Below are 12,205 nucleotides of genomic sequence, written 5' to 3'. Positions count from 1 at the left end.
GTTTTAGAAGAAGAGAAGGTGTGAGGAAGGATGACGACAGACAATCCAGACGGGGCAGCTTCGAGCAAGAAGTTTCACAAGCGTCCCACACGGGACACAAATTAAGAAGACGACATTGTCTTTATGTACCTCCTCTTCTCTTAGGAAGACCTTCTGGCGGAAAGTGATGGGTTTTTTGTTGTCGTCTACCTCGTAGTCTTCCTCGTTCATCCACTCGTTGAAGGCGTCCGTGTCCAACACCCACCTGGCATTGACCTGAGGCAGTGGACACAGTTGCATTATGCTTAGCAGGATTTCTTTTTATTTAACTGAATGTTTAGTTATAACAAGGTGTCGGAACGAAATGTAAAAAAAAAAAAAAGCAGAATATATCCATTAAATTCAATTTGCCGTACTACTTGAGGTTTCTCACTGTACGGTTTAATATAGTATAAAACAGGGCTGGACGATTAACTGAAATCTATTGACACAATATCGCTGTGTCGGAGTGCAATTGCGTTTTTTTTCCCAAGGATTTATAATTTCATTTTGTTATTTAAGTGATGAGCGCTAGGCCAAAAATGATTTTCAGTTTGGGTAAAAACATCGCCGGCCAGAGGCAAGTTCTAATGGCACTCCCCAATAAAGGCGAGGCAAAGTTTGCAAGCAGTGTATGTGCGGCAGTGATAGGCTGGTATAAGCTGTCAGTCAAACAGCCCTTAAAAAAACAGCCATCAAAACTAACGCGTTAGAGCCAAAAAGAAATTCATCGATTATACCGGACTCTGAAGACAGTCAGAAGAGCTGATCAGCAGGTGCTCCGTGGATTGTTATCACGAGTGGAATTCGACAGAGGCGGCGTCGGAAGGGAAAGCCAACAGTTGGGCTAACACTTCTTAAGCCACCACTGCTGAATGTGTCTAGCCACCAAAGCCAGATCCATTACCAATGAAACGTACAACTTGGAGCTAATATTAGCGGAAAACCGCGTAATTGTGATTTTTGTATTTCAATCATCGCGCAGACCTCGCAGAAGTCACGTTACCCAATGCTAGTGTGCAGCTAGCCGGATGCTCTCTAAATCCCTTTCTTGCACTGAAAGGAGAGGCCATCTAATTTTGTTGTATTTCATACAATACAGACTATTTATTCAACTGCAATTCTATTTTTATATGTAAATCTGTCATTTGTTAGTTGTATACTTTTAGTTGGTAATATTGTCATATTGAGCTACGTTTCAGGTCACTATGTTTTATCCCCCATCCCCCCAAAAAACTGGCACAGAGAATTCACTTTTCTATTAAACTCAAAAATCACATCAAAATTGCAATGCAGGTCTGAAAATCTATTTTTTTAAATCGTGCAACCCTAGTATACACATTTATGGTGGCAGTCAATTTTCTTTTCTTTTTGGCATTTGGTTTCACACTCACCTTCCACGGTTGGTCAGTATTAGGGGGGTCCTCCACATCACCGTCCACCTCACTGGCTGCCATCCAGGTGTCATAGCTGCCGAAAAGACATTCAAGAGTCAGAACTTCTGGTCGATGGAAACAAGCATCAACAGGCCCCACATAATGTTCACCTGTCTGGGTAAAGACCCCAGTGGACCAGAACTTGCTTGTCCTTCCTCATCACAGGTCGCATCCATTCCTCTAAACGACAAAATATCAAAATATAACACCCGGGGAACCCCCACAGGAAACCAATTAAAAAGACTGCTTGGAGCTCATTAACCTTCGTCCTGCTGAGACGGAGTGGGGTAGATGAGGTGTGTAGCCTTGGATTTGTCCTCGGTAATGGCACCCTTAAGGGGGGTAAAGAACTGAGTTGAAAACTGGCTAAAAAGTTACAGTATGGATGTTATGACGTCATATGATGCTTACCTGATGCCTCTTGATGGCATCTTTGAGTTTACCAGCCTGCTTGGCGTCAATGTCAGGAGATAAAAAAACGGTGGGTCGCGTCAGGCAGTTGTTCTGAAAACAGATGTTAAGTCGGACTGCCATTAAAAATCAAGCGGTTTAAATTATTCCATTGAAAAGTTAGCTACGGCTAACTTTTGCACCCTGTAAATTGAAGCAAAATGTTAAGAAAAGTGAACTTTTTGCTGTGCTTGTCAGGGAGAAAAATGCTGATAAAGTAAAACAGGTTGTGTTTGTAGGATAAGACCTATTTCACTTGCTGTTATGCATGAGAGCGGCAGTAGAGTGGTCTTCTTGGGACCGAAAGGTTGCAAGTTCGATTCCCTGCTCCTCCGAGTTAAATGTCAAAGTCTCCTTGGGCAAGACACTGAACCCCACCGATAAGCAGGTCGGCGTCTTTGCGATCGGTGGCGTTTGTAAATGGCTAAAGTGTGAAGTACATTGTGAAGTGCTTTGGAGGTCTTCAGTGTCTGACTAAAAGTGATGTACAATTGCAGTTCATTTGACGTAAACTGATTTTGATATCGTTAAAAACAACAAGATACAAACAAGGATAAACAACTGTCGATGCTATCCATAAATGGACCACCTTGGCATTTTCTATTAGCTTATCGCCTGTCTTCTAGTGGGTTTGAAATAAATGAACAATGACTTAAGGGTCAAACTAATAGAAAATTATTTGTGTCAAATACTTAATTGCAAAGTCCTATAAAAGTGACATACCTGCACCAAGTTTTTCTCTACGTTTAAGAACATCTCCACATTTCTGTCCATACGGGAAGGGTTCTGCAGGTCAAAGCGGCGCCTGTGAATGACAGTTGTGATAATATGTGAAGAGAAAGTTGGCATATGACTGCCACGGAACATTTCAAAGCATGCACTCACCAGCCCTGTTCACTCTTGAACTTGTAGACGGAGCCCAGGATGTGGCAGAGGGCACCTCCTGCCTTCATATCCAGAAAGCATTTGGTCTGAGAGGAAAAATAAAACGTGAGAACAAAAATAAGGGGCAAATATCTTGCACAGAAAATGCAAAAGGAAAATATGTGATACCGGCAACTTGGTGAGAGCAGGATTGTTGACTTTGCGTCCAAAAGAGTCCTCTTGGAACTGAAGCAGCTGTACCACCAGGCCAGCCAGAGACTTGCTAGAGGGCGAGTCATTCTGAACGTACTAACAACACACACACACACACACATTCGACATAAAACTCAGGATGCGCAACCTTGTGGAGTACTTTAAAAATTGAATTTTGAATGTTTTTTCATTGTGATTGATAACGCGGTAAACACCGTGAACAAAGAGATAAGAGGCGACAGGATAATCATATAACAAAGATTAAAGGAGAAAATAAGATTAAAACAAGTCAAATAGGCATACATATTTACATGGTAGTGTAGGAGACTGCCCTATGTGATAAGTGAGTCAGAACAATAGTGCAAATAGAGATTGCATGCAAGTATATGAAATAGCTAAAAAAAAAAGAAAACCTTTCTTTGAAAATGGTTTTAAAGTGTTTTTTTAAAGAGAACAACAATTATTTTGAAGGTGACTGGCGCAATACTCAAAAGAGCATGTATAATATTCGGATAATAAATCAGAGTCAATTTTGAGTTTCGTAATCAAATTATTTAATGTCATCATCTCAATATTCCAAAACATTATCACAAAACATTGAAAAGCCACAGTGCTACCCGAAAAGCTATTCATTTATGGAATGGTTTTGATGGGTACAATTGTCCCTAGTTTTTAATCATTTAATAACATAATAACAAATGAGCAACAGGTCCTAGGATATAGATCTTGACAGACGAGTGGTGCAGTTTAGTTCTGAAATGTCTCGTGTCTTTTCTTTTGAACAAAATCAGTCCACATTTCATTTTGATGACTTATCCCCCAAAATGCCAGTCTTGTTAAGATTATATTTAATCATGGAAAAGTTCAATTATAATTCCTAGTCTGTGGACCAAGTGTCCTTAGTCAAGACCCAGAACCCCTAGTGCCCAAGATAAGCAGGTCTTGCACAGCTGATTCCCTATCAATTTGCGAGTATGTGTAAACAGGTAAGTGTGAAGTACATTGTAAAGCACTGAGGTCTTCAGTGACTTGAAAAAGGCTATATAAATGCATTAGACATATTTAAGATAGTCATACTAAAGAAGATGATATATATCAAGAGTTTGTTTGGGTCTAATATATTATAAGTCAAGTCATGTTTATTTGTATAGCGCTTAATCAAGGGCAGCACAGACCACAGATTATTGCAAACCACAGACTATAAGGGGAGATCCGCAGGTCGGAGAGCGTTCTACATCCGGGCCCCGCTGCTGTGGAATGCTCTTCCTCCTGAGATTCGATGTGCAACCTCAGAGGAAATGTTTAAATCTAGGCTTAAAACACACTTCTATTGCATATAAATAACCTATTTTTAATGTTGACAATAGCTGTGTATTATTTGCTATTGAAACATCCATTGCAGCCTGATCATCCTGGAAGGGGGACTACCTCATGTGCGGCCCCTTCTCAAGGTTTCTTCATTTTCCTCATGTTGAGGTTTTTGAGTTTTTCCTTGCCCTCATGTAGGTTGCAGATCAGGGGATGGTGTAAGTTTAAAATGTAGATAAATTGGTTTATAAGGTTTACTTTTTCTTATTCTGATTTGGAATGTTTTCCCTGCAAGGGAAAAAAATAGTCTAGTCTAACGTCGACAACAATTTGATGTATTGTTATGTTGTACAGCTGTTTCAAGTGTGGATAGCTGTCCTTTTGATAAACAACGATCGATGATTTATTTAAGCTGTGCCCGAGTATGAAGCCAAAGACAAAACAGACAATGGCACATCTACAACTTGTAATAGACATACAGTTTAATAGGATTCTAATGTTCAAAGTTTCTAACATTAGCTCGTCTATGCTAGCGGATTAGCTTCACAAAGTGAGTCAATTGATCGTTTTAAGATATACAATTCAACGCCATGTTAAGAGGAAGTGAGCAGAGCAAATGATAATGTTAAAGAAGCTTTCGTTTCCAAATCACAAATAAATGACAGTTGATACAAAAAATGTGAGAATTTTTGAGAAAGCTCGCGTCGGTCTTTCATTGTCAGCGCGCCGCGGCCCTTCATTGTAGTCAACGGAGCAACAAGCTAATGCTAAGCTAATGCTAAGCTAGCTCACCTTCTTGTAGTGTTTGCCGATCCACATACGAACCGTCTCCAATTGGGCTATGGTCTCAGAACTTTCCCAGAATTTGGCGGAAGGGCCACCGTCTTTCTTGCGCCCCACCGAGGCCCCGCCACCGCTGACGGGGCCAGGGGTCGGACCGCTCGCCGTGGTCGCCGCCGTCGCCATTGTGAGTGTTTTTGTTCGCTGCGTTTGTCTTCCACCTCCGCTGCCTTGCTTCCTCGCAGCCGCTTTGCCGTTACTGCGCAGGCGCAGATGTGTTTCCTTTCAACTCTCGCGAGGCGCGAGATTTGATGGGTTGTGGCTAATGTAGTTTTTTTTACCTAGATATAAATAAAGATATAATCGTAGGTATGTTGCATTCATTATAAGGTCTATATAAAACTTTGGAAATTTTACAGCTCCAAAAATGTTAATTTTTTTGGTGCTTTCAAAATTTTGGCTTGCCAATGCCTGGGGATAAGAGTTGCACCAAAACACCAAGAACAATTCAATAGTAGAGTAGTAAAATCTTTACTATCATATGTATTGTCATGAAATGTGGGTAGAGTAGCCAATTTTTTTTTTACTCAAATACTTAAGAATTATATGACTCAAGTAGAATTAAAAAGTAGTAATTCAAATGATTACTTGAGATAAAGTAGAAAACGACCCAAGCACTGAAAAACTGTAGCAACATTTTTTTTTTTGCTTTTTTTTGAACAAGCAGTCGAGTAAAAAAAAAAGATCATTCATATCCCTGCTCACAATTGCCAACTGATGGCTGTTGATGTTTTTGGTCAAATTTAAATAAAAGAAATGAGGTATCTGACAAAAAAATGCACCTTAGAAGTGACAGAAAGACACATACTGATGTGAAAGGAATTTAGGTAACGGGTTCAATGTATCCGAATGTAGCAGAGTAAGAGTGCACTTTCTTCTTCACAAATATATTTAAGTAAAAGTAAAATGTATTGTGATTTAAAAAAAATAATCAAGTAAATGTACAGAGTAAATGTAACACCTTACCCCCACCTGTCAAGACCAGAACAGAGGCAGGACCCACTCGCGTAGCGTTTCTCACAAGTTTTATTAGAAGAAAAGGAAAGGGTCGCGCCCATGACCCGGGGATTGCTGGATGCGGGAAGCAGGACGCTCTGAACGCGGAAGTGGGACTTCCGTGGCGAGCGATGGCGTTTCGGGAACGGAAAAAAACGGGGCAGTAGTCGGGATAGAAGAGCAAAAACGTGGTTGGGATCGGAAACAGGTCGAAAGCCAGGAGAGTAGACGTGGTTGAGATCAAAAACAGATCGTCATTCGGGACGGGAGAACAGACGCGGTCGAGATCAAAACGGATCGTAATTCGGGATGGGAGAGGAGACGTGGTCGAGATCAAAACAGATCGTAGCGGGAGACAAACAGGAGCAAAAAACGGGACAGGCGAAAAAGGGCTTGTCGTGTAAAAACAGAGATTCGCAGACAGACTGACCAAAGGGGACTGACAGGACCGAGTTTAAATACTGACAACCGAGTTTTTGCACAATTTTAATGTATGTATTTTCCTTATTTCTGTCTTTCTTCCATTTAAGATTTTCTTCTTTTTTTCTTACTCCCTCTCTCTTCATTAATTGTATTCATAGTTACCAATTTTAATTTGTTTTTGGTGACATTGTTGAATGGTGAAGTGCAGCAAGGATGTAACGCAACAAGATGAATTGAACTCAAACTGTCAACAAGCTGCAGCTGGCGCCACACGGGCGGGGCCAATTGGGCGCCTTGGCAACCGTGACAACACCCCTTATAGTCATTATATTGTCAATAAGCCTGATGGGCCGCATGAGGTCCACGGGCCATAGTTTGCCCACCCTGGAGCTAGACCCATGAAAAATGACCATCCGAGCGACAGCAAACTGTTGTGTCCAGCATGGTCGCCGTGGCAACCGGCTGGCCCCGCCCCCTGGGCAACAGCTGAAGCAGATCGCCTAATTTGCACGTTTGCTTCTTAAGGGGGGTTTTAGGTTTTGCGGGTGCTGGTTCATTTGGATTTTCTGTCTGCATTTTCCGTTCTGTTTTGCTCTGTCCTGTTTTGTTTGATTCGGAGGAAACCTGTGTTTTCAAGTTTTGAGTAAAAGACTGTTTTTGTTCTGTTTTGTCCCGGAGTTTTGGACGACTTTTATTTTGCTAAATAGAAGTTTTGATCGTCAACGCAGTTGACTTCTCCCTTCCTGCCTCCGTTCTGGTCCGGTCCCCTCCTGACACAAACAGGAAAAAAAGCAGATATATCTTATTGGTGTTCCTATTGAATCACGGCAACTCATAAATAATACATGTAGCCTCCGGTCCATCCATCAGGTTGCGAGCGAAGCGGTCTCAACCGGGAAGCCCGAACCTCCCTACCCCCAGCCGCTTCGTTCAGCTCATCCGACAGGATCCCGAGGCGTTCCAATATAGGTAAATGATGCCATCGCTGATGCAAAGGCGAGGTATTGTAGTCACGGTGAAGTACTGTGTAAGATATTGGCGATAAATGATACTCCACGCAGTAGCTTATCAAATTTGCATGAAAAGCCTGCGTTGTATTCATGCATGAGATTGCACAGGGAAGTCATTCGGAATGTTTGCAAGGAAGCCAAGAAGAAAAATATTGGAAACGGTGTGGGCTAGTATGTGTCATGATTACTGATGTGACCAGGGTTGGGAAGGGTTACTTGAACTGGATTACTTTCCATTACTTTTGGATGACTCCAATAGCAAATATGCTCATAAAAGACAAAAGAAACGAAATAGGAATAAAATGACTCCATTTTGTGCAGGCTTGGGGAGTAACGGAATACATGGAACGGCAAAAATGATGTTGGCAAGCTGTTTGGATTTATTTAGTTTATTTTTTTCCCCACACAGGGGTATATTTATTTTCCCTAACAATTTAACTAAGTGTACTCCAGCGAAAACGGCAGGATTAGTGACGTTGGCGTCTGTGGGAAGCCTTCTTCTGAAGTCCTTTAGCTTTCGCTTATTGGCCATCTTCTCCCCGCATAATGGTGTGTCGGCTCCTCCCATGGGCGTGCCAAGGAAGCCCCCTGGGCTTCACCATCTCGTAGACGAGCGTCCCGATGTCTGGGGCACTCAATACAACACTGAGCGTTTCTCAAAACAACGCCTGCCGTCCTCCGTCAGAGTCCGTCCAGTGGCATCGGATTGAAATTGAGCGCAGGCAGCATACGCTCGTGTTAGTATGCGAGCGCGATGCTCAGTTGGTGGTCTCCGTGGATTCGCTGCGGGCGACGTTTCGATCGCAAACTGCCGTGTGTATTTCCATTTTGTTTCTGTCGCAATTGATGTTCGTTTTGCCGGAGATCAAAGAGATCAATGCCAGGAGAGAAAGCTTACCACGTGTTGTGAGGCATCATTTGATTCATATTTAGTTTATTTTGTCTCTTATTAGCATATTTGGTATTGGAGTCATCCAAAAGTCATTGAAAGTAATCCAGTTAAAGTAACCCTACCCAACCCTGAATGTGACATAGCTGTGCCCGCTCCTTTGGCACCAACTGCCTCGGACTCTGATTGGCTCCCTGTCACTATTTAAACCCATGTCTATCCGTCACCTGTTGTCAGTCCGTCTGCGAACCTCATTTAATGCTAGGCAGGCTTTTTCGACCCCGACTCACTCCTGTTTTTGCTCCCGTCTGTTCCCCGGCTTCAACCCGTTTCTTGATCTCGACCACGCTTACTCTCCTCTCCTGGCACTCGTTTCCGATCTGGACCACGTTTTTTTGCTCTCCTGTCCCAGCGAAAGACCCGTTTTTTCTGTTCCTGACACCGCCATCGCTCGCCACAGAAGTGCCACTTCCGTGTTCAGAGCGACCTGCTTCCCGCGACCAGCGATCACCGGGTCATGGGCGCAACCCTTTCCCTTAAAACTTGTGAGAAACGCTACGCGAGTGGGTCCTGCCTCTGTTCTGGTCTTGACAGGTGGGTGGTAAGGAGTTACATTTACCCTGTACATTTACTTGAGTATGTTCTTTAAATCACAATACATTTCACTTTTATTTGAGTAGATTTGTGAAGAAGAAAGTGTACTCTTACTCTGCTACAGTCGGATACATTGAACCCGTTGGTGGAATCCTTTCCCTTCTTCCCAAAAAACTGAGAGCAACATAACGCAAGTGGGTCCTGTCACCGTTCTGGTCCTGACAGTATGTATTTCAACATGCCTGCTACGAAACCAAAGGTGGCAAACAAGTTTGACACAAAGAGCCGAAATTTTTAACTGTGAGACTCAAAGAGCCACACCACACACTGACCGTCATTAGACGCAACCTACGCAGATGATTGGCAGTCAGTTATGTGTCCGGAGCAGCATAAAAACAACAATTCTGCCAAATTAATTTCAAAATATTATTTATTATTTGTTATTAACTCCAAGTGTGTTTTAAGAGGGGGAAAAAAAACTAAACATGAAACGAGGCAAAGAGCCGCAGTATATAGAAATTATGACGCATTCTTATTGGCCAAGAGCCGCATGCGGCATCTATCTATCTATCAACTATCTATCTAGGCATCTATCTATCTATCTATCTAGACATCTATCTAGGCATCTATCTATCTATCTATCTAGACATCTATCTAGGCATCTATCTATCTATCTATCTAGACATCTATCTAGGCATCTATCTATCTATCTATCTAGACATCTATCTAGGCATCTATCTATCTATCTATCTATCTCCATCCATCTATCTAGACATCTATCTAGACATCTCTCTCTCTCTCTCTCTCTCTCTCTCTCTCTCTCTCTCTCTCTCTCTCTCTCTCTTTATCTATCTATCTAGACATCTATCTATCTATCTAGACACCTATCTAGACACCTATCTATATATCTATCTATGGTATCCATCTATCTATCTATCTATCTATCTATCTAGACATCTATCTAGACATCTACCTCTCTCTCTATCTATCTATCTAGACATCTATCTATCTATCTAGACACCTATCTAGACATCTACCTCTCTCTCTCTCTCTCTCTCTCTCTCTCTATCTATCTATCTAGACATCTATCTATCTATCTAGACACCTATCTATATATCTATCTATCTATCTATCTAGACACCTATCTAGACATCTATCTAACTATGGTATCTATCTGTCTACCTCTCTCTCTCTCTCTATCTAGACACCTATCTAGACATCTATCTAGACATCTATCTATCTATCTATGGTATCTATCTCTCTATCTCTCTACCTCTCTCTCTCTACCTCTCTCTCTCTACCTCTCTCTCTCTCTCTCTCTATCTATCTAGACATCTAACTAACAGTAACGGTATAGTAATAACATGATAAGTAATTCTAGAGCTGCACATCAAACTGAGTGCCCTCAGCGCTAATTCAATGGAAAAGTAGATTTTTGCTTGAAAAGGGTTGGAAACTTCTGCTCTATACGAATAACCATGATAAACATGTTATGACAGTTCACGTAGCAATTTCTCGGAGTGGGGTGCACACCCAGGAATGCCGAGGATTATTATACAAAAGCCAGAAACTGTCAAACGCTACTTAAGGGAAAAAAGTCAAGAAAAATACCATACATGATCTTCGTGCCAATATACAAAAACTGGGACTGTATTCCCGAAAGGGTGAGATTATTCTCGGAATAATCCTCAAGCATTTATATCGATATGTTATAGAAATTGAGACCATATTTTTAAACCTATGAAAGGGCTGAATACAGAGTTCGCAGACCTCTTTCATGGCCAAATTCTGTCACGGTTGCCCTGGCGCCCAATTGGCCCCGCCCGTGTGGCGCCAGCTGCAGCTTGTTGACGGATTAGCTCCCTGTCAGTATTTGGACTCTGTCCTGTCGTTCCCCTTTTGTTGGTCCGTCTGCGAATCTCTGTTTTTACACGGCAAGTCCTTTTTCGCCTATCCCGTGTTTTTGCTCCTGTTTGTCTCCCACTACGATCTGTTTGATCTCGACCACGTTTGTTCTCCCGTCCCGAATTACGACCTGTTTTGATCTCGACCACGTTTTTTCTCCCGTCCCGAATAACGATCTGTTCTTTGATCTTGACGACATCTACTCTCCTCTCCTGGCTTTCGACTTGTTTCTGATCCCGGTCACGTTTTTGCTCTTCTATCCTGGCGACTGACCTGTTTTTTTACGTTCCCGACACCACCATCGCTCGCCACGGAAGTCCCACTTCCACGTTCGAAGCGACCTGCTCCCCGCGACCAGCGATCACTGGATCGTTTGTGCAATCCTTTCCTTTCTTCCCAATAAAACTGTAACGTTACGTGAGTGAGTCCTGTTTCCGTTCTGGTTTTGACAAATTCAAGCACTTTGCAAGCAATTTCAAGACCATTTTTTCTAGTACGTTCAAAGGAAAGAATCCAGCTCCGATCTAAATGTTTTCTTTTTGGTTGACTTTGATGACTAAAGTCGCTATCCTGCTGCTAGCACAAGCAATTTCCTCCTTCGAAATAAAGCTAAGAAAAAACGAACGCAAGTGAGATCTGTCTCCGTTTATGGTCCCTGACACAGACTGCCATGAAACGTGACATTGGCAATAATTTGTCATGTCTGGCGCGATTGCCGTGGCGCCCAGCTGGTTCCATCCGGGTAGCGCCGGATTCTGGCGCGGTTGCCTCGGCTCCCAGTTGGCCCCGCCCATGGACACCGGCTGAGACGCATTTGACTGATTGCTTCTGGTAGTACTTAAATGCGTTCCTTTGAACTGTGCTTTGCTGTAGCATTTGTTATACTTGTTAAACTTAAGTGAAACCTTCTGTGAGATTCCTGCAAGTTCTTAATTTTGAGAAATGCCTCGTCTGTAAATCTGCCTGCGTTATGAAATGAAATGATCTGCATTTCTATAGCGCTTTTCAAGTCAATGACTTCCCAAAGCGCTTTAAAGTGTGCTTCACATTTCCCAATAGCGGCGGTGCAGCCATCTAAGGCGCTAACCTGCATATTGGGGGCATTAGGGGTTCAGTGTCTTACCCAAGGACACTTCGACATGTAACACGGAGGAGCCGGGATTCGAACCTGCGATCTTATGATCCCCAGACGAAAATGAAATGATCTGCATTTCTATAGCGCTTTTCAAGTCAATGACTTCCCAAAGCGCTTTACATTG

The 12,205-nt window shown here is 42.5% G+C and overlaps 1 protein-coding gene across 3 annotated transcripts in view; it reads right to left on the bottom strand.

Moving 5' to 3' along the window:
* Nucleotides 1–5,312, bottom strand: part of smarcc1a (SWI/SNF related BAF chromatin remodeling complex subunit C1a) — a 28,309-nt gene extending 22,997 nt beyond the window's left edge. For all 3 annotated transcript variants that reach the window (XM_088327660.1, XM_088327661.1, XM_088327662.1), the window contains exons 1-9: nucleotides 5,082–5,312; nucleotides 2,958–3,077; nucleotides 2,790–2,875; nucleotides 2,628–2,709; nucleotides 1,866–1,958; nucleotides 1,717–1,786; nucleotides 1,565–1,634; nucleotides 1,413–1,488; nucleotides 130–255 (exon numbers count right to left, since the gene is read on the bottom strand). In XM_088327660.1, the coding sequence (XP_088183786.1) occupies nucleotides 130–255; nucleotides 1,413–1,488; nucleotides 1,565–1,634; nucleotides 1,717–1,786; nucleotides 1,866–1,958; nucleotides 2,628–2,709; nucleotides 2,790–2,875; nucleotides 2,958–3,077; nucleotides 5,082–5,255 (897 nt within the window). In that variant the 5' untranslated portion in view covers nucleotides 5,256–5,312. The remainder of the gene's footprint in view (nucleotides 1–129; nucleotides 256–1,412; nucleotides 1,489–1,564; nucleotides 1,635–1,716; nucleotides 1,787–1,865; nucleotides 1,959–2,627; nucleotides 2,710–2,789; nucleotides 2,876–2,957; nucleotides 3,078–5,081) is intronic.
* Nucleotides 5,313–12,205: the final 6,893 nt, after the last annotated feature.

Source organism: Urocampus carinirostris, chromosome 2 (assembly GCF_059441175.1).
Source record: "Urocampus carinirostris isolate Australia breed hairy pipefish chromosome 2, RoL_Ucar_1.0, whole genome shotgun sequence".
In the NCBI taxonomy this organism is placed as follows: domain Eukaryota; kingdom Metazoa; phylum Chordata; class Actinopteri; order Syngnathiformes; family Syngnathidae; genus Urocampus; species Urocampus carinirostris.
Note: the sequence above shows the minus strand (reverse complement) of the source record. Positions and strands in the feature narration are given on the sequence as shown.